Source organism: Cucurbita maxima, unplaced genomic scaffold (genome assembly GCF_002738345.1).
Source record: "Cucurbita maxima cultivar Rimu unplaced genomic scaffold, Cmax_1.0 Cma_Scf00016, whole genome shotgun sequence".
Lineage (NCBI taxonomy): Eukaryota > Viridiplantae > Streptophyta > Magnoliopsida > Cucurbitales > Cucurbitaceae > Cucurbita > Cucurbita maxima.
The window spans coordinates 3,650,926-3,677,842 of NW_019272032.1; the positions used below are offsets into that span (position 1 = coordinate 3,650,926).

General features: G+C 33.2%; 4 protein-coding genes across 4 annotated transcripts; 3 read left to right on the top strand and 1 right to left on the bottom strand.

The window, feature by feature from the left end:
- Positions 1 to 2,383: 2,383 nt before the first annotated feature.
- LOC111491081 (3-oxoacyl-[acyl-carrier-protein] synthase 3 A, chloroplastic-like) lies at positions 2,384 to 11,772 on the top strand. Its single transcript, XM_023139823.1, has 12 exons — positions 2,384 to 2,618; positions 2,863 to 3,011; positions 3,361 to 3,450; positions 6,093 to 6,193; positions 9,153 to 9,229; positions 9,474 to 9,622; positions 9,972 to 10,108; positions 10,371 to 10,476; positions 10,558 to 10,676; positions 10,750 to 10,814; positions 10,886 to 11,108; positions 11,177 to 11,772. The coding sequence occupies exons 1-12, from the start codon at positions 2,428 to 2,430 to the stop codon at positions 11,396 to 11,398; spliced, it is 1,629 nt and encodes a 542-aa protein (XP_022995591.1). The 5' UTR covers positions 2,384 to 2,427; the 3' UTR covers positions 11,399 to 11,772.
- Positions 11,740 to 14,710, top strand: LOC111491082 (transaldolase). Its single transcript, XM_023139824.1, has 13 exons — positions 11,740 to 11,863; positions 11,947 to 12,058; positions 12,147 to 12,225; positions 12,322 to 12,397; positions 12,513 to 12,596; positions 12,685 to 12,789; positions 12,904 to 12,984; positions 13,088 to 13,152; positions 13,581 to 13,650; positions 13,736 to 13,813; positions 13,896 to 13,993; positions 14,095 to 14,230; positions 14,399 to 14,710. Exons 1-13 carry the CDS (start codon positions 11,792 to 11,794, stop codon positions 14,543 to 14,545), a joined length of 1,203 nt encoding a protein of 400 aa, XP_022995592.1. The 5' UTR covers positions 11,740 to 11,791; the 3' UTR covers positions 14,546 to 14,710.
- A 1,198-nt stretch (positions 14,711 to 15,908) lies between these two features.
- On the top strand, positions 15,909 to 19,831 carry LOC111491079 (monocopper oxidase-like protein SKU5). Its single transcript, XM_023139822.1, has 9 exons — positions 15,909 to 16,280; positions 16,567 to 16,676; positions 16,779 to 17,049; positions 17,153 to 17,291; positions 18,071 to 18,437; positions 18,539 to 18,904; positions 18,988 to 19,066; positions 19,173 to 19,372; positions 19,462 to 19,831. Exons 1-9 carry the CDS (start codon positions 16,140 to 16,142, stop codon positions 19,562 to 19,564), a joined length of 1,776 nt encoding a protein of 591 aa, XP_022995590.1. The 5' UTR covers positions 15,909 to 16,139; the 3' UTR covers positions 19,565 to 19,831.
- Positions 19,832 to 21,837: 2,006 nt separating this feature from the next.
- LOC111491215 (axial regulator YABBY 1-like) lies at positions 21,838 to 23,744 on the bottom strand. The gene is made up of 7 exons (XM_023140015.1): positions 23,411 to 23,744; positions 23,012 to 23,170; positions 22,809 to 22,929; positions 22,526 to 22,574; positions 22,353 to 22,428; positions 22,184 to 22,258; positions 21,838 to 22,071 (listed from the first exon to the last, which is right to left on the bottom strand). The coding sequence occupies exons 1-7, from the start codon at positions 23,540 to 23,542 to the stop codon at positions 21,988 to 21,990; spliced, it is 696 nt and encodes a 231-aa protein (XP_022995783.1). The 5' UTR covers positions 23,543 to 23,744; the 3' UTR covers positions 21,838 to 21,987.
- Positions 23,745 to 26,917: the final 3,173 nt, after the last annotated feature.

Here is a 26,917-nt window from a genome sequence, read left to right on the forward strand (position 1 = left end):
AAAAAAAAAAAAAAAAAAAAAAAAAAAAAAAAAAAAAAAAAAAAAAAAAAAAAAAAAATTAAATTATATATTGGAAAGATTTTCAAAAATACAATAATATACAACAAAAATTTAATTTAACTAATCTTTACATTAAAAAAAGCAGTAATATTTGAAATATTTTCGAAAATACAAACTATACAACAAAAATTTAATTTAACTAATCTTTAAATGATGGAAAGATTTTCAAAATTACACTAATATATAACAAAAATTTAATTTAACTAATCTTTAAATAAAAAAGCAATATTTGAAAGATTTTCGAAAATACAATAATATACAATAATAATTTAATTTAACTAATCTTTAAATAAAAAGCAGTAATATTTTAAAAAAAAAATCGAAAATACAATAATATACAACAAAAATTTAATTTATTAATTAGTTAATATTTTTCATATGAATTAACAACTCAAACAAATAACTAATGTTGGGTCGAACTGCAAATCCCAAAAGGAAGAGTTGATTTAGAACCTTAGGTTAGGATTAGGTTAGTGTTTTAAAAGTGATTTAGATTGAAAGGTGTAGAATTAATTATGCGAGGTATATTTATGCGTTTCACTTTTTGATTAATCTTTAAATATAAAAAAGCATCAATATTTGGAAGATTTTCAAAAATACAATCATATATAACAAAAAATTAATTTAACTGATATTTACATAAAAGAAAAAGCGCAATATTTGAAAGATTTTCGAAAATACAATAATATACAATAAAAATTTAATTTAACTAATCTTTAAATAAAAAACAGCAATATTGAAAAGATTTTCGAACATACACTAATATATAACAAAAATTTAATTTAATTAATCTTTACATACAAAAACAATTTTTGAAAGATTTTTGAAAATATAATAATATACCACAAAAATTTAATTTAACTAATCTTTAAATAAAAAAACAGCAATATTTAAAAAAAATATCGAAAATATAATAATATAGAACAAAAATTTAATTTACTTGGTTAATATCGAATTAATAACTTAAACAAATAACTAACTGGACCTACAAATCCAAAAGGAAATGGGAGTTACTTAATAAACATTAGGGTTTTAAGAGTGATTTTGATGGAAAGCTATGGAATTAATGATGTGTTATGAGAGTTAATTTATGCGTTTTACTTGTTGAGTGATCTTTGAATAAAAAAAACAGCAATTTGAAAGATTTTTGAAAATATAGTAATATACAATAAAAATTTAATTTACATGGTTAATATGGAATTAGTAATTGAAACAAATAATAACGTTTGGGGTGGACCTGCAAATTGCACAAGAAAATGGGAGTTACGTGATGAACCTTAGGTTTTAAGAGTGATTTAGATTGGAAGTTGTGGAATTAATTATGCGTTAGAGATGTGAATTTATGTGTTTCACTCGTAACTAATCTTTAAATAAAAAAAAACATCAATATTTGAAAGATTTTCGAAAATACAATAATATATAACAAAAATTTAATTAACTAATTTTTTAATAAAAAAATAGCAATATTGGAAAGATTTTCGAAAATATTGAAAATACAATAATATACAACAAAAAAAAATTAATTTTACTATCTTTACATAAAAAACTAACCAGAAAGATTTTCGAAAATACAATAATATACCAAAAAAATTTAATTTAACTGATCTTTAAATAAAAAAAGTAGCAATATTTGAAAAATTTTCGACAATACAATAATATACACTAAAAATTTAATTTAATTGATTTTTAAATAAAAAAACTGAAAGATTTTCGAAAATACAATAATATACCACAAAAATTTAATTTAATTGATTTTCAAATAAAAAAACAATATTTGAAAGATTTTTGAAAATACAATCCTATACAACCCATTGAAAGATTTTTGAAAATACAATCCTATACGACCCAAATTTAATTTAAATCTTTAAATAAAAAAAAAAGCAAGATTTTCGAAAATACAATAATATATGACAAAAATTTAATTTACTAATTGATTAATAAATTTCCTATGAAATGAGTAACGGAAACAAATAACTAAGTTGGGTGGACCGGTAACTCACATAAAGAAATGAGAATTATAACATTATTATTGTAAGAGTGATTTAGATTGGGAGCGGTTGAATTAATTAATGAAATTGGAAGTTGTTGAATTAATTAATTATGCATTAATAGAGTTATTGTTGAATTAATTAATTATGCATTAATAGAGTTAGAATTAATTAATTATGCGTTAGAGTTGAATTTTTTCCGCTAACCTAGCGTTAGAAACGCATGATTATTGTTCCTTCCATTTTCAGTTTCACATTGCTGACATTGTAATCTCTGCTATTGGGTTCTCTATGCTGTTCTCTTCTCGATCTTCATTTTCTTTGAGTTCTTGCAAGTCTCTCTCTGTTTTTTTCTTGTGGGTTTGGAGTGTTTAGTGAAATGGTTAATACATCAGAGCTTTTTGCAACATCAGCTCCGAGTCTAAGGATGAGGCATTCGTTCTTAGGGGGCAATTTTGGATGTGGGTTTAGATCATATGATGGTGTAGCTAAGGTAATATTCTGCTCTACTTCCACTTGGGCAGAGAAGGTTTCTTCTGGAGCTTCTCCTTCTCAATCTCGGATGCCCAGGTACATCTGTTTCTCATTTTTCATCTTCAATCTTTATGTGGTTCTGAGATTGCCTGCATTGTCTAGGACTTGTTACTGGAGCTTAATACATTAATGGATTGGCTAAAGAAAGGTTATAGATGGGCTTCATTTGATATTTTGTGTATTTAATTGGAAGGGGACTTTCAGTTAGTTGAAAATGGTGTAGATAATCTTATGGCGATTCAGACCGTGGCACTAAAAAGAAAAACATGTTATTTTACAGGCTTGTCAGTAGAGGGTGTAAGCTACTTGGGTGTGGCTCCGGTGTTCCAAGTTTACAGATTTCAAACGATGATCTTGCCAAATGGGTTGACACAAATGATGAATGGATATCTGCTCGTACTGGGATTCGCAATCGACGGGTGATTGCAGGTGTGTGCAATCAACTGAACAACTTACCAACATTTACATGACTTTGTTCATTTACTTTTTGGACTCTAGCTATCGTTCTTGAATATTTTGGTCGATCATTGGTAAAAATTCATTTAGCTTACTCTCGAACTTGCTATATGGATTTTACTAGCAGTTATTTTCCCTTCATTATACGATTTCTTTGTATATGATCAAGCCCTCTCGACTTTCGGGCGTATCGGTACCGTTGGGTAATAGGGATTCTTCTTTTTGGGGTCCTAATTTTCTAAGTAGCCTTCCATGTGCTTACTCAACAGCTTCATGGCTTTCTATTTTCAAAGATTTAAAGCTTTCCTCGTTCGTTTCACAGGAAAAGATAGCCTGATAGGTTTGGCAGCAAGGGGAGCTCTACAAATGGCTCAGGTTGATCCGGATGACCATATCAACCTTCATTTTTCAGGTGCATTTAACTCTAATAACTCTAGTGATTAGGTTTATAATTTAATAAATGTATGTATTTAATATATACATTTATAACGTGCTTTATTCTAATTTAACTAATCTTTAAATAAAAAAACAAACAAGCACCAATATTGGAAAGATTTTCAAAAATACAATAATATACTACAAAAATTTAATTTAACTAATCTTTAACTAAAAAACAACAATATTTAAAGATTTTCGAAAATACAATAATATAACACAAAAATTTAATTTAACTAATCTTTAAATAAAAAAAGAGCAACAATATTGGAAAAATTTTCGAAAATACAATAATATACGACAAAAATTTAATTTGACTAATCTTTAAATAAAAAAACAGCAATATTGGGAAGATTTTCGAAAATACAATAATATAAGACAAAAATTTAATTTAACTAATTCTTAAATAAAAAAATAACAATATTGGAAAGATTTTCGAACATACAATAATATACAACAAAAATTTAATTTAACTAATATTTACATAGAAAAAGCAATATTTGAAAATTGGTTGAAAATATAATAATATAAAACAAAAATTTAATTTAACTAATATTTAAATAAATAAAAAAACAACGTGAAAAATTTTCGAAAATACAATAATATATAACAAAATTTTAATTTAACTAATCACTAAATTAAAAAAAGCTGCAATATTGAAAAGATTTTCGAAAATACAATAATATACAACAAAAATTTAATTTAACTAATCTATAAATAAAAAAAACATAAATATTTTTAAAAATATAATAATATACAACAAAAATTTAATTTAACTAATCTTTAAATAAAAAAAAAACAAAGATTTTCGAAAATACAATAATATTCCATGGGTAAATATCTTTGCTATGAAATTATTAAATTAGTAAGTGGACCTGCAAATCTCGAAAGTAAATAGGAGTTACGTGACAAACATGAGTTTTAAAAGTGATTTAGATTGGAAGCCGTGGAATTAATTATGCATTAAGAGAGGTAAATTTATGCGTTTCACTCTTTAACTAATCTTTAAATAAAAAAAAAAAAAGCAGTATTTGAAATTTTTTTGAAAATATAATAATATACCACAAAAATTTAGATTTTCAAAAATACAATAATATATAATAAAAATTTAATTTAACTCATTTTTAAATTAAAAAAACAGTAATATAGGAAAGATTTTAAAAAATACAATAATATACCAAATTTAATTTAACTCATCTATAACTAAAAAAGCAGCTATATTTGAAAGATTTTTAAAAATACAATAATATACAACAAAAATTTAATTTAACTCATCAAGATTTTCGAAAATACAATAATATACCATAAAAATTAAATTTAGCTAATCTTTAACTTATAAAAGGCAGCCATATTGGAAAGATTTAAGTACAATAATATAAAACAAAAATTAAATACAATAATATAAAATAAAAATTAAATTTAACTAATCCTTAAATAAATAAAAAAACAGCAATATTCGAAATTTTTTTGAAAATACAATAATATACCATCAAAATTTAATTAACTAATCTTTACATAAAAAAATTAAAAATATTTAGAAAGATTTTCGAAAATACAATAATATATAACAAAAATTTAATTTAACTAATCTTTAAATAAAAAAATTAGAAATATTTCATTCGAAAATAAAATAATATATAACAAAAATTTAATTTAATTAATCTTTAAATAAAAGAAAGTAGCAATATTTGAGAGATGTTCGAAAATACAATAAAATACAACAAAAATTTAATTTAATTAATCTTTAAATAAAAGAAAGTAGCAATATTTGAAAATTTTTTGAAAATACAATAATATACAACAAAAATTTAATTTAAAAAGATTTTAAAAAATACAATAATATACTACACAAATAAAATTAAATAATCTTTAAATAAAAAAATCAACAATATTGGAAAGATTTTCGAAAATACAAGGATATACAACAAAAATTTAATTTAACTCATCTTTAAATAAAAAAGCAACAATATTAGAAAGATTTTCGAAAATACAAAATTTAATTTAACTAATCTTTAAATAAAATAAAATAAAAGCAGCAATAGTGGGAAGATTTTCGAAAATGCAATAATATGCAACAAAATTTAATTTAACTAATCTTTAAATAAAAAAAAGCATCAATAAAAAGATTTTTGAAAATACAATAATATATCATAAAAATTTAATTTAACTAATCTTTAAATAAAAAAAGCATAAATATTTGAAAATTTTTCGAAAATACAATAATACACAACAAAAATTTAATTTAACTTAATCTTTAAATAAAAGAAACAACATTTTCGAAAATACTGAAGAGTGATTTAGATAGGAAGGTGTGAAATTAATTAATTTTGCGTTAGGAGAGGTAGAATTAATAAATTATGAGTTAGGAGAGGTAAATTTATGCGTTTCACTTTTTCGCTAAGCTACTGCTAGACATTTATAAATGAAAAATCAAGCTTGGTGGGAGATCGCAACGCATGATTGTTCCTTCCATTTTCAGATTGGAGTTTTCGCTATTGGGTTATGTATGTTGTTTTCTTCCCGTTCTTCATTTTCTTTGAGTTCTTGTAGCTTTTCCAAGTCTTTCTCTGATTTTTTCTTGTGGGTTTCGAGTGTTTAATGAAATGGTCAATACATCAGGGCTTTTTACGACATCAGCTATGAGTCTAAGGACAAGGCATTCATTCTTAGGGCGCAATTTTCGATGTGGGTTTGGATCATATGGTTGTGTAGCTAATAAGGTAATATTCTGCTCTACTTCCGCTGGGCAGAGACGGTTTCGTTGAAAATACAATAATATACCACAAAAATATAATATAACTAATCTTTAAATAAAAAAAGCAGCAATATTAAAAAAAAATTCGAAAATACAATAATATACCACAAAAAATTTAATTTAACTAATCTTTACCTAAAAAAAATAGGAAAATACAATAATATACAACAAAATTTTAACTTAACTCATTTTTAAATAAAGAAAGAGCAAAGATTTTCGAAAATACAATAATATACGACAAAAATTTAATTAAACTAATTTTTAAATAAAGAAACCAGTAATATTATAAAGATTTTCGAAAATACAATAATATATAATAAAAATTTATTTAATTAAGCTTTAAATAAAAAAAAGGAGCAATATTGGAAAGATTCTCGAAAATATAATAATATACAACAAAATTTAATTTAACTAATCCTTAAATAAAAAAAGCAGCCGTAAAGATTTTCGAAAATACAATAATATACCACAAAAATTTAATTTAATTAATCCTTAAATAAAAAAGCAGCAATATTGGAAAGATTTTCAAAAATACACTAATATACCACAAAAATTTAATTTAACTAATCTTTACCTAGAAAAGCAAATTTTCAAAAATACAAACTATACAACAAAAATTTAATTTAACTAATCTTTAAATAAAAAAGCACCGGAAAGATTTTGAAAAATACACTAATATATAACAAAAATTTAATTTAACTAATCTTTAAATAAAAAACAGCAATATTTGAAAGATTTTCGAAAATACAATAATATACGATAATAATTTAATTTAACTAATCTTTAAATAAAAAGAGTAATATTTAAAAAAAAAATTGAAAATATAATAATATACAACAAAAATTTAATTTACTAATTGGTTAATATTTTTTGGAATTAATAACTGAAACAAATAACTAAGGTTCGGTCGACCTGCGAATCCCAAAAAGAAATATTAGGGTTACGTGATAAACATTAAGATTTTAAAAGTGATTTAGATGGAAAGCTGTGAAATTAATTATGCAAAAGAGCAATATTTGAAAGATTTTCAAAAATACAATCATATATACCAAAAATTTAATTAAACTGATATTTACATAAAAGAAAAAGCAGCAATATTTGAAAGATTTTCGAAAATACAATAATATACAACAAAAATTTAATTTAACTAATCTTTAAATAAAAAAGCAGCAATATTGAAAAGATTTTCGAACATACACTAATATACCACAAAAATTTAATTTAATTAATCTTTACCTACAAAAACAGCCGTTTTGAAAATACAATAATATACCACAAAAATTTAATTTAACTAATATTTAAATTAAAAAAAACAATATTTAAACAAATATCAAAAATATAATAATATACAACAAAAATTTAATTTACTTAGGTTAATATCTTTCCTATGAATTAATAACTTAAACAAATAACTAACAAGGACCTACAAATCCAAAAGAAAATGGGAGTTACTTAATGAATATAAAGGTTTTAAAAGTGATTTTGATTGAAAGCTTTGGAATTAATTATGTGTTATGAGAATTAATTTATGGGTTTTCCTTTTTGAGTGATCTTTAAATAAAAAAAATAGTAATTTGAAAGATTTTCAAAAATACATAATATACAACAAAAATTTAATTTACTTAGTTAATATGGAATTAGTAATTGAAACAAATAACTAACGTTTTGGGTGGACTTTCAAATCCCACGTGTGAGTTACGTGATGAACATTAAGTTTTAAGAGTGATTTAGATGGAGAGTTGTGGAATTAATTATGCGTTAAGAGGTGAATTTATGTGTTTCACTTCTAACTAATCTTTAAATAAAAAAAGCATCAATATTTGAAAGATTTTTGAAAATAATAATATATATCAAAAATTTAATTTAACTAATCTTTAAATAAAAAAAAACCAGCAATATTGGAAAGATTTTCGAAAATATCAAAAATACAATAATATACCACAAAAAAAATCAATTTAACTAATTTTTACATAAAAAAAATTAACAATTAATTTAACTAATCTTTACATAAAAAAAATTAACAAGAAAGATTTTCGAAAATACAATAATACCACAAAAATTTAATTTAACTCATCTTTAAATAAAGAAGGTAGCAATATTTGAAAGATTTTCGAAAATACAATAATATACACCAAAAATTAATAAAAAAACAGCAAAAGATTTTCGAAAATACAATAATATACAACCAAATTTTAATTTAATTGATCTTCAAATAAAAAAACAATATTGGAAAGATTTTCGAAAATACAATCCTATACAACCCAAATTTAATTTAACTAATCTTGAAATAAAAAAACGATTTTTGAAAATACAATAATATATAACAAAAATTTAATTTACTAATTGATTAATATATTTCCTACATAATTAAGTTGGGGTGGACCGGTAGCTCACGTAGGGAGTTACTTTAATGAACATTATTTTTCTAAGAGTGATTTAGATGGGGAGCGGTTGAATTAATTAATGGGATTGAAAGTTGTTGAATTAATTAATTATGCATTAGTGGGGTTAGAATTAATTAAATATGCGTTAATATGCATTAGTAGTAGAGTTAGAATTAATTAAATATGCGTTAGGAGAGTTCGAATTAATTAAATATGCGTTAGGAGAGTTAGAATTAATTAAATATGCGTTCGGACGGTGGGGGATAGAAACGCATGATTGTTCCTTCCATTTTCAGTTGCACATTTGTGACAGTGTAGTCTCTGCTATTGGGTTCTGTATGCTGTTTTCTTCTCGTTCTTCATTTTCTTTGAGTTCTTGCAAGTCTCTCTCTGTTTTTTTCTTGTGGGTTTGGAGTGTTTAGTGAAATGATTAATACATCAGAGCTTTTTGCAACATCAGCTCCGAGTCTAAGGATGAGGCATTCGTTCTTAGGGGGCAATTTTGGATGTGGGTTTAGATCATATGATGGTGTAGCTAAGGTAATATTCTGCTCTACTTCCACTTGGGCAGAGAAGGTTTCTTCTGGAGCTTCTCCTTCTCAATCTCGGATGCCCAGGTACATCTGTTTCTCATTTTTCATCTTCAATCTTTATGTGGTTCTGAGATTGCCTGCATTGTCTAGGACTTGTTACTGGAGCTTAATACATTAATGGATTGGCTAAAGAAAGGTTATAGATGGGCTTCATTTGATATTTTGTGTATTTAATTGGAAGGGGACTTTCAGTTAGTTGAAAATGGTGTAGATAATCTTATGGCGATTCAGACCGTGGCACTAAAAAGAAAAACATGTTATTTTACAGGCTTGTCAGTAGAGGGTGTAAGCTACTTGGGTGTGGCTCCGGTGTTCCAAGTTTACAGATTTCAAACGATGATCTTGCCAAATGGGTTGACACAAATGATGAATGGATATCTGCTCGTACTGGGATTCGCAATCGACGGGTGATTGCAGGTGTGTGCAATCAAATGAACAACTTACCAACATTTACATGACTTTGTTCATTTACTTTTTGGACTCTAGCTATCGTTCTTGAATATTTTGGTCGATCATTGGTAAAAATTCATTTAGCTTACTCTCGAACTTGGTATATGGATTTTACTAGCAGTTATTTTCCCTTCGTTATACGATTTCTTTGTATATGATCAAGCCCTCTCGACTTTCGGGCGTATCGGTACCGTTGGGTAATAGGGATTCTTCTTTATGGGGTCCTAATTTTCTAAGTAGCCTTCCATGTGCTTACTCAACAGCTTCATGGCTTTCTATTTTCAAAGATTTAAAGCTTTCCTCGTTCGTTTCACAGGAAAAGATAGCCTGATAGGTTTGGCAGCAGAGGCAGCAAGGGGAGCTCTACAAATGGCTCAGGTTGATCCTGATGATGTAGACTTGATATTAATGTGCACTTCAACACCAGAGGATCTTTTTGGTTCTGCTTCACAGGTATAGGTTCAGTACATCATTTATCCCAATATTAAATTAATAATAGATATGAAGCAGAGGAGATAGATCATATGAACCAGTCAAGAGTTTCATTGGCTGGTTCGTTTTGTATCTCCTAACCTGCAGCTGTTTCGATTACAAATCAAAAGAAAAAGTCCAAAGAAGACAATATCTGGTAGCGGTGGGGTTGGGGTGTTACAAGCGATATTACTGGATTTATCGGAACGTCATGCTTATCTAATTATGCATTACTGCATCCCAGATCCAAAAGGCTCTTGGTTGTAAAAGACATCCTCTATCGTATGATATAACAGCTGCATGTAGTGGATTTCTACTGGGTTTAGTATCAGCTGCTTGTCACATAAGGGGTAAAGAATCCTGATTTGGTCTTGTTGCTTGGATCATATTTTGCCTTGCATTATAAAATACTATACTACCTTAAACTGCAGGAGGTGGATTTTCTAATGTTCTTGTCATTGGTGCTGATGCTATTTCTCGTTACGTCGACTGGTCTGATAGATCGTCCTGTATTCTTTTCGGAGACGGTGCTGGTGCTGTACTATTGCAGGTAAAAGTTCGATACTCGGAACGGTATACAGCTGCAAGCTTAAGAATTCATTTCATAATTGATTTGGTTTCAGGCATGTGATGTTGAGGAGGATGGTTTATTTGGTTTTGACTTGCATAGTGATGGGGATGGCCGAAGGTGTGCTTCTCATAATTCTTCCTTATTCCATTTCATCATTCCATATGATTAGAAACGTAAATGTGGAACAGGCATTTGAATGCTGGGATCAAGGAAAAAGAAATGGATCAAAAATTGGGTTCTAACGTCTCCCTGATCGGTTTTCCTCCGAAAAACGTCACGTATTCTTGTTTGCAGATGAATGGCAAAGAGGTATTTCGATTTGCTGTTCGCACCGTGCCACAGTCGATCGAGGCTGCTCTTCAAAAATCTCGTCTCAGTTCATCAAACATTGATTGGTTGTTGTTACATCAGGTATCTATTTCTTATCATCCATCTCTTTTCCAAGATTTCTACAATGCTGCTGATTTATAAATATGCAGGCAAACCAAAGGATCATCGACGCAGTCGCAACACGTTTAGAGTTTCCATCGGAGCGTGTGATATCGAATGTGGCTAACTACGGTAACACGAGCGCAGCCTCCATTCCATTGGCACTGGACGAAGCTGTTCGGAGTGGGAGGGTGGAGGCAGGACACTTGATTGCAGCTTCAGGTTTCGGAGCTGGTCTAACCTGGGCGTCTGCAATTATTAGATGGGGTTGAAGCTCAAAAACATATGTTCTTGCAGATTTTGAGATATGCTGCAATGACAATAACAACACTAGTGTAGATTTGGAGCACAAAGAACTGAACTTTCATTAATAATTTGGTGCTATTTCTGTTGCTATAAAAATGAATGATCATAAGATATCTCAACGCGCTAATAAAATAAAATCTTAGTTTTTATAATTTTTAAATCTTAAGAATTAGTCATTGTAATTAGATAAAATTAATTTTTAGAATTAGAGTGAGCTTGTAATTAGCGAATGATTTGTTTTAAACTATAAAAATTAAATTAAGGATTTAATCTTAAATTATCCGGGTGTAGTACTCGCTGTACTAGCTCTTGATCTGAAATAACGGTCTTTGTTTCACTCACTCAATCGCAAATCCAAAATGTCTCTCTCTTTGCAATCTCCGCCGTCTGCAACCCTTTCGCCGTTGCCGTCGTCTTCTTCCTCTCTTCAGGTATCTCCCCTTTTGACTTTCGTTTGCAATCGTGAATTCTGTGTTCCATAGCTCTGATTGAAAGCTTCAATTGTTGTTATCAGAAAAGATTGGCGTTCTCAGTTGGATTCAGACCCTCCAATCTAATTTCCCATTCTCGTAGATCTCTTTCTCTAATTTGTGCTTCCGCCGGCTTCTCTTCGTCACTCGACACTGGTTCGATTCTCTCCTTTTACCCTCTTTTGTGTGATTTGAGCTCAACAACGCCCGCACTGCATTTAGCTTCTTGCCTGCTTGTTTTCAGGTTTGAGAACTGAGCTGGATGCTGTTTCTAGCTTCAGTGAGATCGTTCCTGACACCGTCGTTTTCGATGATTTCGAGAAGTAAATGAACTACTATCGTTCTTGATAAGCCTTATCATTTTTCATTTTGTGTAGCTTCGTTGGATCAGTGAGTTATGTTTCTCTTTGGAAGTGCAGGTTTCCTCCTACTGCTGCTACCGTCAGCTCTTCTCTCCTTCTGGGCATATGTGGCCTTCCTGATACCATATTTAGAGTACCCATTCAGCATTCTTTTCTTTGTCTTAGATAATAATTACAGAATTTAAACAAAGGCTCCCTATTTAGTCTGTTTATTGTGTGTCATTTTGGAAGTTTGTGATATACTACAGAATGCGGTTGATATGGCATTGGCGGATTCTGAATGTTTTGGGATAGACAACCCTGAATTGAAATATTCCTGCATGTTTAACAAGGTCGCTTGTTTCTTTTTACCTTACTTGTTGGAGATTATTTGCTATTTTGTGGAGATCAACAAATGGTACGTTGGGTCTTGATTTGCAGGCTCTAGTAAACGTTGGTGGTGATTTGGTAAAACTAGTTCCTGGACGTGTTTCAACCGAGGTGGATGCACGTGTTGCTTATGACACACATGGCATTATCAGAAAGGTTTATCCTTGTTTAAGTCTCAGATAGCTTCAAATATGCCTAGTCTACTGGGATGTTGGATGTTTGGCCCTTGTACATATAAATCTTATAGGTTCTTTTGTTTGTGGACCAAAGGTGCATGACCTTTTGAAATTGTACAATGAAATTAATGTTCCTGCTGAGCGGCTGCTGTTCAAAATTCCATCAACTTGGCAGGTGAATTCTGACTTTTGAACTGAACAGACCGTAATATTGATTGTGAGAATTCGACTTTGAGGTAAATATACTGATCTGCAAACCAATGGTTTCGATATCATAGGGAATCGAGGCCTCAAGATTGTTGGAATCTGAGGGAATACAAACACATTTGACTTTTGTCTACAGGTACGTTAATCTCATTGAATTTAAAAAATCTGAAGCCTCTATGCATATTGATTAGTTTTACCTCTGTTGTTCGTTTATCCTGGATTAGATTTCCTTGTGATCTAAATGCTGTGGGGAAGTGTTTGTATAGTGAAGTTATTGGGGAGGAGAACGAAACATTCTTTATAAGAGTGTAGAAACCTCTCGCTAGCAGACGTGTTTTAAAAACCTTGAGGGAAGTCCGAAAGGAAAAGCCCAAAGAAGACGATGCATGTTAGCGGTGGGCTTGGGCTATTACATTATCTGCTCCCAAACCGATGTTGGGCAAGATAATTAGATGAAACAAAAACAAGAAGATTTGTAGGTCTCAATTAAAACGTGCCTATCATTCTTGCTGCATTTAATTTTGACCCTTACATTTTGTTGACGGCCTCTCCATGTTTGTATAGTTTTGCTCAAGCAGCAGCTGCAGCTCAAGCTGGTGCCTCTGTCATTCAGATTTTCGTTGGTCGCCTACGTGTAATTGTTTTACCACTTTATAGTATCAATCAGAACACTATCTTGCTGTCTTTTGACCTTTCTGATGTACTTAACTGCGCTTCAGGATTGGGCTCGCAATCACTCTGGTGATCCCGAAATCGAAGCTGCTCTCAAAAGAGGAGAGGATCCTGGGTTGGCTTTGGTTAGCTGACTTTGGATAATGATGTTCACATAAACAGGAATGGACTCAGAATACTTACATAATGGTGTATTCATTATTGCAGGTGACAAAGGCTTACAACTACATTCACAAATATGGATACAAATCAAAATTGATGGCAGCAGCTGTTAGGAATAAGCAAGATCTGTTCAGTCTTCTGGGGTAAATCATATGAACTCATCTTTCTTCTACCGAAAAATTCATGAAATCATGGTACTTCTCTAAGCACTTCTACTAACAAACCCATTTCTTTTTCCCTTCAGCGTGGATTACATAATTGCTCCATTGAAGGTATTACAGTCCCTTAAAGAATCAGTTACCGTTCCAGACGATAAGTTCTCGTTCATTAGGAAGCTGTCCCCGCAATCCGCAGCTAATTACGTTTTCAGCGACGAAGAGGTCCACTTTCTTTCCTTGAACTTCTCCTATTCTACTCGCACGTTAAAAGTTTTATAATATGAATGTCGAGAAATTGTGAAGAAATGTCATTGGAAGACGTAGAAATCTAAAACAATGGTATTTGATCTTAAGGTATCAGTTGCTAATTATATTAATCAACATTTTCAGGTTAAAAAGTGGGACCAATTAAGCGTTGCTTCAGGAATGGGGCCTGCAGCTTTGAAGCTACTGGCTACTGGAGTGGAAGGGTATGCTGATCAAACCAAGAGAGTTGAGGAACTTTTTGGGAAGATTTGGCCACCCCCAAATGTATGAAGCTGGAGTTTACTATCTGGAGAATGTTGGCTTTTCATGAATAAAGAGGGGGATGGTTGGTTGTGTCTGAGAATCCTCTAATAACTCTGTTCTGCAACTCCTTGCTTTTCCAGTACCACTTAATGTTAGAATAAGATGTTTTTATAAGCTTTGGTTTCAGATTTTTGTTTTGAACAAATTGTCCCAAATGACTGGAGCTGCTGCTTCACTTTCGAGTCAATCTGTTTGCACTTTTCTGCAAGTTTGCCGACTTGTTAGGGGATGATTGTTGGGAGAAGAGTCCTACATCGACTAAATAAGGGTTTGATTATAGATTTATAAGTGAGGAATATTATTTCTATTGGTATGAAGTCTTTTAGAGAAACTAAAATCAAAGTCACGAGAGTTTATGCTCAAAGTGGACAATATCATACTATCGAAAGAGAATCGTAATTAAGGATTACAAGATTATGTTTTAGAGGAAAAAAAAGGATGGATTTTAAACTTTTAAAAAATGTTTATGACGGTTTTTTTTATAAAAAAAAAAAATCAATGTGTTTAGTTTACAAACAAAATGTGGATCGCATATATGGGCTTTTCAACTCCAGAACTTTAGGCCCATTATTTATTGGGCCGTCTGTTAAACAATTTGCATTAATTTTTAAAAATCAAATAAACTTCCCTTTTATAATTAGTTTATTTTTTGTTATTTGTTTTTTAAAAATGAATTCTATAAATAATAAATGTAATAATGAGTTGGTTTTATTTAATTATCTCCATCTGACCTGTAATTTTTTAAAAAATGGTACGAGGTTTAATTAACAACAAGAAACTATATTAGTAAACCAAACAGTGAGTTTGGAATCTTGAATCCCAAAGGGGGCCCACACCCCTTGACATTTATGGTAGGGCCCACACCCCTTGACATTTATGGTAGGGCCCACATTTCTTGACCCAAAACAAAATGCTGCATGGCTGGCAATCACGTGCCGCTCTTAGACAGATTTAAACGTTGTTCCAATATTTTATTTACATACGTTGTCATCTCCCCTTTCCTCCGCTCTTTATTTTATTTATATTATTTTGTTTCCCTTCCAATGGATTTGATTTAATGCCCATGCCATGCCACATAATGGCCATATATATATATATATATGAGTTAATTAAATACAAAATAAATGATAAAACGCATTGGTTACACGCGCGCGTAAATATGTGTTTACCGACAACTGGGTTTCTCTCTCCAATTCTGGGCCTCTTTTCCAGTCTGTTGGTTCGAACGGGGGTTGGGGGTTTTGGGAGGCGACCGGTTACCGACAGAACCAAGGCACCATAATTGAAAGAAAAAAAAGGAAAAACAATAGCCAACGCAATTGCTCTGTCTTTCACGCTCTCCTCTTCTTATAGCTAAAACCACTGCAAACCTCTGCAATCTTCCACTATCAAAAGCAGTGAACAAATATAGCCGTTTTCGATTCCTTTTCCTCTTCTCTTTTCTTCCTCTCTCTCTTTCTTTCCACTGTCTTCCATTTCTCGAAGCTCTTCTCCCCAGATAATGTAAAACATAGGTGTTTCCCCAGTCAAGTCTTTCATCACCCACCAAAGATTCTGTGGAATGGCTCCGTTTCCTTACCTATCGCTCTTTCTCCTCCCCATTGCTCTGTTTGTGACCCTCTCCTCGGCTGCAGATCCGTTTGCTTTCTTTAATTTTGAAGTCTCTTACATCACTGCCTCTCCTCTGGGAGTCCCTCAACAGGTCTGTTTTCCTTCCATCTTCTTTCACTTCGCAATTTTTTATGCTATGTTGTTGTTTTTCTTGTTCTGGATTCTCTCCTTAGCTGCGTGGGAGATGGGTTAGTGTTGGATTTTAAGAATGTTTGGGTTTTTAGCTCTAGATCTTCTTTATATGCTGATTTGTTTTGGAGAAACAGAGTACATTGATGGAATTGAGCTGAGAGCAACTCAAGGAAGACTCAATCTTCATTTCTTTCTAGTTTTTTTTTTCTTTTTCAATTTATTTATTTCTTCCTTGGGTTTTGCAGGTTATTGCAATAAATGGGAAGTTTCCTGGTCCTACTATCAATGTAACTACTAACAACAATGTAGTTGTCAATGTGAGGAACAAGCTGGATGAGAGCCTTCTCATGCATTGGTATTGTTTGATTATAAATTTAGTCAACTCTGTGGCATTTTATGTTGATTTATGATTGTAGAGCTAGTTTGAGAATGGAAAGATTGATTTGTGTGGTAATAGGTCTGGAATTCAACAGCGGCGAAGTTCATGGCAAGATGGAGTTCTAGGAACAAATTGTCCAATTCCTCCCAAGTGGAACTGGACTTACCAGTTTCAAGTCAAGGATCAGATAGGGAGCTTCTTTTACTTTCCATCACTCCATTTCCAGAGAGCGTCCGGTGGATTCGGTGGCTTCTTTATTAACAACAGGCCTATAATCCCCATTCCTTTTGCTACCCCAGATGGGGATATTACAATTTTGATTGGTGATTGGTACACCTCGAATCACACGGTTAGTGTTAGCTAAGGGAACAAAATGCCTGGTCTGGCTAATTGCAGCATTGTAATTAGAATGTAATGTGCTCGTTATTGATACATTTTGGATTTGTATTTAGGCTCTGAGAAAAATTCTTGATGGAGGGAAGGATCTTGGAATGCCACACGGGGTTCTCATTAATGGCAAAGGTCCCTACCGATATAACGATACACTAGTCCCCGATGGTATCGAGCACGAAACAATTGAAGTTGATCCAGGTAGCTCTAATACCTCAGCTAAGTAGGTTAAGAGAAAAAGAATGGTGGGCTTACTATGAATTTGGTATAATTTGTGCATTCTTTACAACCTAGTATTAACATGTTCTGATGTCATTCAATCACTTTAAAGTTGTATTTCCTTGAAGTCGACCTCTACTTTAGATGCTTGATGATGTCCCATATAGGTTCAAGCCTGAGAGGGCAATCCCTAAGGCTATTTTGTTTGGGTCCATCTTTATAGGTGATGAACATGAATGACACTCAATGAGCGAGCAGGGCTTTAACTCCTAGTGGGGTCTGGGGACGCCTTCATGTTCAAGCAATATCTTGCATTATTTTCTCAGTTTTCTCCTAAGGAAAATCATTCTTGTGATGCATTTAAGGGGCTTTGAAAATGAGACTACTAGCTTAAATTTCAACTGATGTGGGGTAGTAGTAGCCAGTAGGCTCCATGCACGGCAATCTCTTTAGAGGTGCGCCGAAATTAATTTCAAAGAAAAACTTCTAATATGCTCACCCTCATGTACAGGGGAGCTTGCATCTAACCGTTCCTTGCATCTAACTGTTCCTTCAATCTCGAGTTATTATTATGTCAATTATGTGCATGTCAACTAACCAACCGTTCCTTCAATCTTGAATATACGTTTGACCGACTTGATATTGAGAAAATAAGTTGTTAGCTTAGATTTCTGTTATTATAGTCCTTAACGTTGTCGGCAAGTCCTTGCTTATGGTGGATATGTTTAAAGATTGATGGATCATCTGCTGATGTTGAACAGGGAAAACATACCGCATTCGGGTACACAATGTTGGAATATCTACCAGTCTGAACTTTAGGATCCAAAACCACAACCTTCTTTTAGCAGAAACAGAGGGGTCGTATACCGTGCAGCAGAACTATACTAGCTTAGATATACACGTTGGACAATCATATTCATTTTTGGTAACCATGGATCAGAACGCGAGCACTGATTATTACATTGTAGCTAGTGCTCGGTTTGTCAATGAATCTGTTTGGAAAAGAGTTACTGGTGTTGGTATCTTGCATTACTCTAACTCCAAAGGAAAGGCAGCAGGCCCCCTTCCAGAAGCTCCAAATGATGAATTTGATAAAACTTTCTCGATGAATCAGGCGAGATCAATCAGGTTTGTCCAAAACAAATTTGAAATTATGGAAGAACATACAAGTCTGAGGAATTGGCATGGTTGTTTTTTCTTTCTAAGAAATTGGCTGACACATTGTGCAGATGGAATGTATCTGCTAGTGGTGCTCGTCCCAACCCTCAAGGATCATTCAGATATGGCTCAATTAATGTAACTGAGATCTATGTCTTGAAGAATAAGCCTCCCGTGATGATCGATGGCAAACGACGAACTACACTGAGTGGTATTTCGTTTGTCAATCCATCCACACCTATCAGATTGGCTGACCAATTCAAGTTGAAGGGTGTTTATAAGCTTGACTTCCCCACCAGGCCACTTACAGGACCGCCAAAAGCTGAGACATCAGTGATTAATGGAACATATAGAGGGTTTATGGAGGTTATATTGCAAAACAATGACACCAAGATGCAGAGCTATCACATGAACGGATACGCCTTCTTTGTCGTGGGGTATGTTTTGTCATTTATATTTTTGAGCACGAGTCTTGAGCCATGGTTACTTTTGTATTCACTCAGTGATGGAATGAATGTAGGATGGACTATGGCGAGTGGACCGAGAATAGCCGGGGCACGTACAATAAGTGGGATGGAATAGCTCGCTCAACAATTCAGGTATGTTTCTTCTGCAGTCTCCTCAAACAAACCTCAATGGTCCTGCCCAGATGTGATATCTGCCATATTCTGTTGCATCCCCTGACTCGTTCGTTTCCCGGTCTAGGTTTATCCTGGAGCATGGACGGCCATCTTGATATCTCTTGACAATGTGGGAGTTTGGAACATCAGAACAGAAAATCTTGACTCGTGGTATCTCGGGCAAGAGACGTATATTCGGGTTGTCAATCCTGAGGCTACCAACAAAACTGAACTACCTATGCCAGACAATGCACTCTTTTGCGGTCAACTTAGTAAATTACAGAAGTAAGGAACCATATATATCTAACCCATCTCTTGGAAACTGAAACCTTGAATGATTCTGATATCTATTTACTTATTTCATGTGTACTCAGGCCACAAGATATCTCTTCTGCAATTTCGATCATGGGCAATCGGTGGAAGATGTTACTCACTACGCTAACAATCATCTCCACTGTAATCTCTGCTTTGCACTAAGCATCGTTGCTCTATGCCTGCTCGTGTTACGTAAGTTTTCAAAGTCGTCGGGCGTCTTGTTAAGTTTGGTCTGTAAGTCTTGTGGATACCCTGTCTTTCATGATTTTTGCATAGCATTCTTTCCCATGTGCATGCTGTAGAAGGATGTATCTTTGGTTTTCCTTGTTCATTGGATTTGGATTCATCATTCTTTTAATTCTTGAGTCATGATACACGAAACTGTACCGATAACGATTCATCGATTCTCATTACCACTGCCTTCTCACACGTCGTTTATCATCACACTTGGATTGCTTCATTATGCTGTATTAACAAAGATTAGTAACTAAACAGATACAAACCCAAATTTCTCTTCCTTTGAGAGAGATCCACAAAGGGCTACTCTCTCTCATCTAAACTAATCACCGAGACCTATGCCACTGGTTCCTTCATCATCATTCTCGGCACTGCTAAAAAAGACCTTTTTTTTTCTGAAAAATGAGTATGCACTCGCTCACAGTCTCTTCTTTTGATAAGTAAATGCTTTAACCGAAAGCTGAAATGTGGAACTGCTAGAGTGGCATGCTACCATGTCGTATTTGTAGTTGAAGAGTTGTTCATCTTGTTCTAATCTAACCCTCCAAAAGACAACCATAATTGCTTTTTTGGTTGAGGAAAGGCCTTTTTTCTTTCAATAATTGCTTTTCTGCTTTTACAACTCACGCTTATCTGCCATATAAAGATTCATGTCAAACAGGAGGAATGGATGTTATGTTACCTGATCTCTACTCTCCTTTTTCTTTCTGTTTTCCCTCCAAAATCCAAACTTTGTTGTGTTGGGGAAGGGAAGCATCTTATCATGATGGATGTACTTTGCAATTTAGTGGGTATCAGTTCTTCATCAGATTAATAAACCAAATGGATCTTCCTTCCTCAATCACACATTCTTAACATTTTCCTTCAACTCTCTCAGCTTAAGAACTAAACAAACTGTGTGTGTGTGTATATATATATATATATATATTTATAGTTGAATAGTGGTGGTAAGTGGTGGGAGATATGTTACAAAAAAGAGACAAGTACACTGACAGATTTTGAATACAACGAACTCTTATGATCAATCAAAAACTGAGAACTGCACATAGTTATGTGTGTTGAAAATACAGTAGCCATCAACCAAGTACCATTCCACATCAATATGATGTAAATTCTTATTCCAAATCTCCAACCAAATACTAATCTTTTGGTTTGCTTGTTTCATTCATGTCGATATATAATTTTTTTTTTTAACTATTAGTAAATATTGTCCGTTTTTGACCGTCACGTATCGTCGTCAGCCTCACAGTTTTAAAATGCTTTCACACTCTTAAAAGTAATGATTCGTTCTTCTCTCCAACCGACGTGGGATCTCACAGTCTACCCCCCTTAGAGACCTAACGTCTTCACTGACATATCGCTTGGTTTTTGGCTATGATACTATTTTAACAGCCCAAGCTCACCGCTAGCAGATATTATCTGCTTTGGTCCATTACATATCGTCATTAGCCTCACGGTTTTAAAATGCGTCTACTAGGGAGAGGTTTCCACACCCTTACAAGGAATGGTTCGTTCCTCTCTCCAGCAGATGTGAAATCTCACAATCTACCTCCTTGGGAACCTAGCGTTGGCACATTGCCCGGTGTTTGGCTCTGATACCATTTGTAACAACCCAAGTTCACCTCTAGCAGATATTGTTTACTTTGGCCCGTTACGTATTGCCGTCAACCTCACAATTTTAAAACGTGTCTACTAGGGAGAGATTTCCATACCATTATAAAGAATGTTTCACTCCCCTCTCCAATCGATATTGTAACAACCCAAACTCTCTAGCAAATATTGTTACTTTGGCCCGTTACATATTGTCGTCAACCTCATAATTTTAAAACGTGTCTACTAGGAAGAGGCTTCCATACCATTATAAAAAATGTCGTTCCTCTCTTCAACCGATGTTGGATCTCACACAAACATTTAAATTTCTAGCCAACAAAAATATCACAACAGAAATTTATTTGTGAAAGTAGTAGTTTATAAACTTAGTTTTCAAAATCAAAAAACTTAAACCAAACCTTAAAAATATGTTAGGTTTTGTGGGAAGACAAGTTGAAACTCAACGATAGTTTGAAAACATGAACACAAATCATGACATTCAAGAGAAGGCATGAACAAAGAATGAGTCAAACAAGGCAAGCAGAACACAAATAATGACATCCAAAACCTTAAAAGAAGGAAAGTAATGCAAGAATAGAAGGCATTGATGAGAGGGAAATATAGGCATAACCATAACATTAAAACAGTAGTCTGAAGGTAAGGGGAAAATACATGGAAGAGAGAGTATTTAATATATAAACATAAAGAAAAGAGGTTGATAAAAGCAAGCAGTGTCATTCATTGGGACATGTTTTGTTTTAGAAATGGGAGACACCAACGTTGGGTGAGGCGGCGGCGTAAAATCCATTGTCTTTCATCACAACACTCCCATGATCTCCTTCCTACAAACATTAAAACACTGCTTTGGTTTCACTGTTCAAACACACACACACACATCCCATTCTCCAAAACACAAGGAGAATCAGAAGAATGCAAATTCCTTTAAGAAATTACCTGCTGCCGGATATTTGTCTTCTTCACTGTCTGGTCGGGCATGAGACCAAAGTGAATGTGTGGAAAGTGTGCCCACTGCCAATATAACATAAAAAAACACAATTTTTCAGCAAACCCTAAAAAAGTTTCAATTTTTTTGTTCTTATTTCTGGTGGGTGTTGGTATTTACATTCTTAGCAGCAGCACTGAAGGCTTCTCTGTGGGATATATCCGGATTCACTGACTTGATGCGTTGGATCTCGTCTCTGCATGCAAATTTTTTATCTTTCCTTGTAATAAAGATAGAGAGAGAGAGAGAGAGAGAGATGAATGGATATGAATGGACTTCAAATCATTACTCACTTGATGAAGCGGTTGTATGCAGAGGGCACTCTCTGTCTCTTCTCCGGAGCTGAACAGTACAATTTTATGCGCATTCAAATCATATACTAAAAACAAAACTTCATGTTTTCACACACCCCACTTTCATAAGCATATAATTTATGTCAATTTAGAGCTTATTAAAGCTTAACTTTCTCTAAGTTGGATAAGATTAGCAACTTTATTCATGTTTCCTTGCATCTTTTGTTTAATATAATCTTCATCAGGAAAAAGAAAAGAAAAGTAGGATAATTAAATCTCTCACGTCTGTTGATGACTGGTGGCCTAGGGAGCTCATCAGCAACTCCTCGAGATGGCATTCCAAAAGTGTTAGTAGCTGCGAACTGGTTGATGAGATAATTGGAATTTGGCGTTGGGATGTTTTCCTACAAGAATGAAATTGAAAACAAGAGTTAGTTAGGTTCTTCAAAGCATGAAACTTTGGGAGTATAATTATGCTTAAATTACCAGAATGTTATGGGAAGGAGAAAAGAAAGAGTGGCCGAGCTGATGAAACTGATTAGCGGAAGGCAAAAGCAAGCCACGCATGTTCACAGGCAGCAGATTGGTGCAGTGCCCACATCGCACTGTCACAGTTTTGAACAAGCTAGAACAAGGAACACTGACCTAAAAATCAACAGATTCCCAACAAAACCCATCAAAAAAATTAGATCAAACAAGCTAGGGTGAGCCATAAATTTACAAAATTCCCAGATTTATCATCAAAAGAAGCCAAATAAACGGAACCCCAGATGGAAAAAACACAAAAAAGAGAGAAAGATGAAATAAGAGGAAAGGAGAAAGGTTTATGAGGAAAAGAGGGAAAAGAGAAGGGTAAAAGAGAAGAATGAGAGAATAAGATGGTACCGCAAGGACAGTGTCACAAATGTTACAATGGACATAACAGAGCTGCTCAGGTGAGGGAAGGTGGTGGTCCAGCTGCTGCTGAGTGGTAGTAGTAGTAGTAGTAGAAGAAGTAGGAGAAGAAGAGGATGACATATCAAATTTGAATGTATTTTCAACTTTTCTTTTATAAAAATTTGATTGATGATTGGTCGTGTTTGGTTGACTGATTGATGGGATTGACAGATTAACAACCTTCCTTGGATCTGCCTTTTTTCTTTGATAATGAGTTTTGAAAGAAAGTTTACACAAAGCAAAAGAGAGAGAGAAAGAAAGGACTAGACTGGTATGAACTGATGAACAACTGATGATGTATTGGAGCTGGTAGATATAAGAGAGCATGGTTCAAAGTAAGCATGTATGCATGTATGCATGTGAATGGCGATGATGATGATGATGATCTCGAGAATTGAAGAGGGGCGGCAGATGTGGGGGGAAGGAGCCAGAAAGGGACGTGTGCATGGGAGTGAGATAGCTTTCACACACTCACCTGTTGTTTTCAGAAGTTGAAGAGGGTGTTGTCTTGTGGTGTGTGTGTGTGTGTGTGTGTGTGTGTGTGTGTGTTTGTGTGTGTTCTTTAAAGTTCCCTCAATTTCCGAACCCTTTCAACCAAATTTACATATAACTTTCTTGGAGTAACTCTTGGACAATAAATAACCCCATCTCTTCTTTTTTCTCTTATCATAACTCAATTATAGCGCCATCATCCAAATGGAACATCACCCTTCAATGCGCCAAGCTTTTACAAGGTGCTCATTATCTTGCATTGTACTCACATAAACTCCATGGAATTCCCTCATTTTCTAAATCTAAAACACAACAACTTCACTTGATTTGCTACAAAACATGTTTGAAAAGACATAGCAGACATGACACAACACAACTTTTCTTGTGTTTATTTATGGCATCATCGTGATGAACTCTTGTGTAATATAATATGGTTTGATGAAGTAGTTTGAAGGGTTTGGAATAAATAAATTAATAATAATGGGTTTGAATTTGTTGGGTGATTTGACCACTCATTCTCCCTCTTCTTACACAGAGACAGATACGTATTTAAGTCAGCAAAAACGATATCAGAAGGCAGAGGAGCCCTTTAGGCCACCTTTGTCCTTTCCTCCATACCCATTTCGTTTGGGCTTATTTATTGTGTTAACTAATTTGGTTACAATCTTTCGAACTCTCATTCTAAGCTTTTGGTTACATACAATATAGTTCATTTCATTTCATTTCGTTTCTCTGTAAGGGAATTTGTTGATGAAAAAGATGGTTCCTTTGAATTCCATATGTTTCAATTTTGATAACCCAAAAAACCCTTTTCCTTTTTCCTGTTTTGGGGAATTCAGAAACCATCGCCATCGACGCTGGTAAAGTGTTAGCAGAGAGCCCTTTTCCCTAGAAAATGCAAACCCTTTCTCTTTCTCCATCTGCAAACCGCTAAGGCGTGAAGGGAGAGTCCTTTGCTGTGCTGTGCGGTGCTGCTGCTGCTGCTGCTGCTGCCGCTTCTGCTTTGTTGTGGACACTTCCTGAATGATTTGGAAAGCAAATTGCTTGCCTTTTTGCAGACCATTGAGTGCCCAATTCAAATTTTGAACTATCAAAAAAACAAACCCATTTCAAGAAATAAACGTTGAAGACAAGATTTTTAAAAGTTTCGATTTTTATCCTTTTGGTTTTGGTGGGTTGGCTTAAGATGGAAACTAGGTAACACACCTAATTTAACATATTTCTTCTCTACCCAAATCATGTAAAGGAACCACCTTTTTCAATATTCTTACATTTCTTTAAACCAGACCAATTCCCAAATTAAAAAAGCAACAGGATCTTGTTCAACCAATTAAGAATCAAAAATTAAAAAAAAGTCACTTTTTTTTATTTTTATTTTTTTTTTATTTTTTATGTTGGAGTCAATAGTAATTTATAAAGGGAAAAAGAGATCTATCATATTGCTCTTGCTTTTTTCTGTTAGAAGTCACTTTTTGAGATATGAATCATGAACTTTATTGTATTTCCTTTTGTCAATACATGAATTATGTAATTAAATTATGTGTTATGCATGAAAAAACTTGCCTATAATTCCAACCCATCATTCAAATCGTTCGTATAAACTTCAACATCTCGTGCCAACGGGTAGGTTTGGTTTTCACTCGACGTTTAAAGACGAAAGAAACAAAAAAATGTACTTGACAGACAAAAGGTGAAAATGTGTATTGATTTACACAAAGTTAAACTTCATTAAATAAACCCAAATCCAAGAGTCAAACATCCCTAAATGCTAAACCCTAATCCTATATCCCTATGTGTCCATTGATGTCATGTTAACTCAATTTATTATAAAAAGGGAAGGGATTTGATCCAAAGAATATTGAAAGGAACAAGAAAAAAGGGTTATAATAATATTGAGAGAGGAAAAGAACAGAGGGAAATGAGGGTGTGGGTTAGGGTTAGGGTTAGGGTTAGTGTTAGGTGAGATTGGGGCAGGCAAAGGAATCTGAAGCAAAGTCCTTCCTTCTGCTCCCCATTGCCGCTCTCCCTGCAAACAGCACAAGGCTCGAGCTTTCAGTACCGTACTTACAAAAAAGCCTTAACTTAATAACCCCATTCATTCATACATGCATGTATGTAAAGCATGCATGTATGAATGAATGAATGAGGATCTTTCAGTTTGCTTTCAATCTCTCTATGTTTGTCTCTCATGGGGTGTCATTGGATGTTTTTGTTGCTACAAAATCGATAAAGTTAACATCTTTTTTTTTTTTACTTTTCCTTCTTTTCTTTTCTTTTCTTTTTTTGATGTTTTTTTTTTGAGTTTGAAGTACTTTCCTTCCCCTCCCCTCCCTTTAGCTTTAACATTCTTCGTATATTATACTAAACAACACCAAAGGAGGAAGCTTTATTTCAATATTTGTGTATGAACCGATTAAATTTAAGATTCACAAGTTTAAAAGACTCATGATATGGTTATGTAATGATGGGGTTGGAAGATTGATAGCAATGAAGAACTTGGTGGGTGCTGTTTGCAATGGGAGAGGTTGGGACACACAAAAAGAAAGGAAAAAATAACATAAAATTTCCATTTTTATCTCTAAGTTTGGGGCAATAGAAAGGTGGGAAGAAGATATATTTTTGGACTGTCCCAAAATAAGGTCTATTCAACCCTATGGCCCATTTCAAGTGGGCTTAAGCTCATGAATATATTTGTAAAAAAAAACCTTGTGGGAAGGAAAGCCCAAAGAGTACAAAGGAAAGCCCAAAGAGGACAATATCGGTTGGGGGTTGGGGTTTAAGCTGTTACAAATGGTATCACGGTTAGTCATCGGGTGGTATATCAACGAGAACGTTGGGGCCCCAAAGGAAGGATGAATTGTGAGATCTCACATCGATTGAAGAGGGGACAGAAGGTTTTCAGGGGGAGAGACAATAACAAGAAACCTATAATAACAACCGAAATGGCGACTACAACTATCCATA

Coding starts and splice junctions, on each gene's coding strand:
- LOC111491081 (XM_023139823.1), top strand. CDS start 2,428: ATGGTTAATACATCAGAGCTTTTTGCAACATCAGCTCCGAGTCTAAGG. Junction 3,012..3,360: donor CAATCGACGGGTGATTGCAG/GTGTGTGCAATC, acceptor TTCGTTTCACAG/GAAAAGATAGCCTGATAGGT. Junction 10,815..10,885: donor AGTGATGGGGATGGCCGAAG/GTGTGCTTCTCA, acceptor AATGTGGAACAG/GCATTTGAATGCTGGGATCA.
- LOC111491082 (XM_023139824.1), top strand. CDS start 11,792: ATGTCTCTCTCTTTGCAATCTCCGCCGTCTGCAACCCTTTCGCCGTTG. Junction 13,994..14,094: donor GATCTGTTCAGTCTTCTGGG/GTAAATCATATG, acceptor TTTTCCCTTCAG/CGTGGATTACATAATTGCTC. Junction 14,231..14,398: donor ACGTTTTCAGCGACGAAGAG/GTCCACTTTCTT, acceptor CAACATTTTCAG/GTTAAAAAGTGGGACCAATT.
- LOC111491079 (XM_023139822.1), top strand. CDS start 16,140: ATGGCTCCGTTTCCTTACCTATCGCTCTTTCTCCTCCCCATTGCTCTG. Junction 17,050..17,152: donor GGTACACCTCGAATCACACG/GTTAGTGTTAGC, acceptor ATTTGTATTTAG/GCTCTGAGAAAAATTCTTGA. Junction 18,438..18,538: donor AATCAGGCGAGATCAATCAG/GTTTGTCCAAAA, acceptor CACATTGTGCAG/ATGGAATGTATCTGCTAGTG.
- LOC111491215 (XM_023140015.1), bottom strand. CDS start 23,542: ATGTCATCCTCTTCTTCTCCTACTTCTTCTACTACTACTACTACTACC. Junction 22,575..22,808: donor GCCACCAGTCATCAACAGAC/GTGAGAGATTTA, acceptor TGTACTGTTCAG/CTCCGGAGAAGAGACAGAGA. Junction 22,072..22,183: donor AGACAAATATCCGGCAGCAG/GTAATTTCTTAA, acceptor TAATGTTTGTAG/GAAGGAGATCATGGGAGTGT.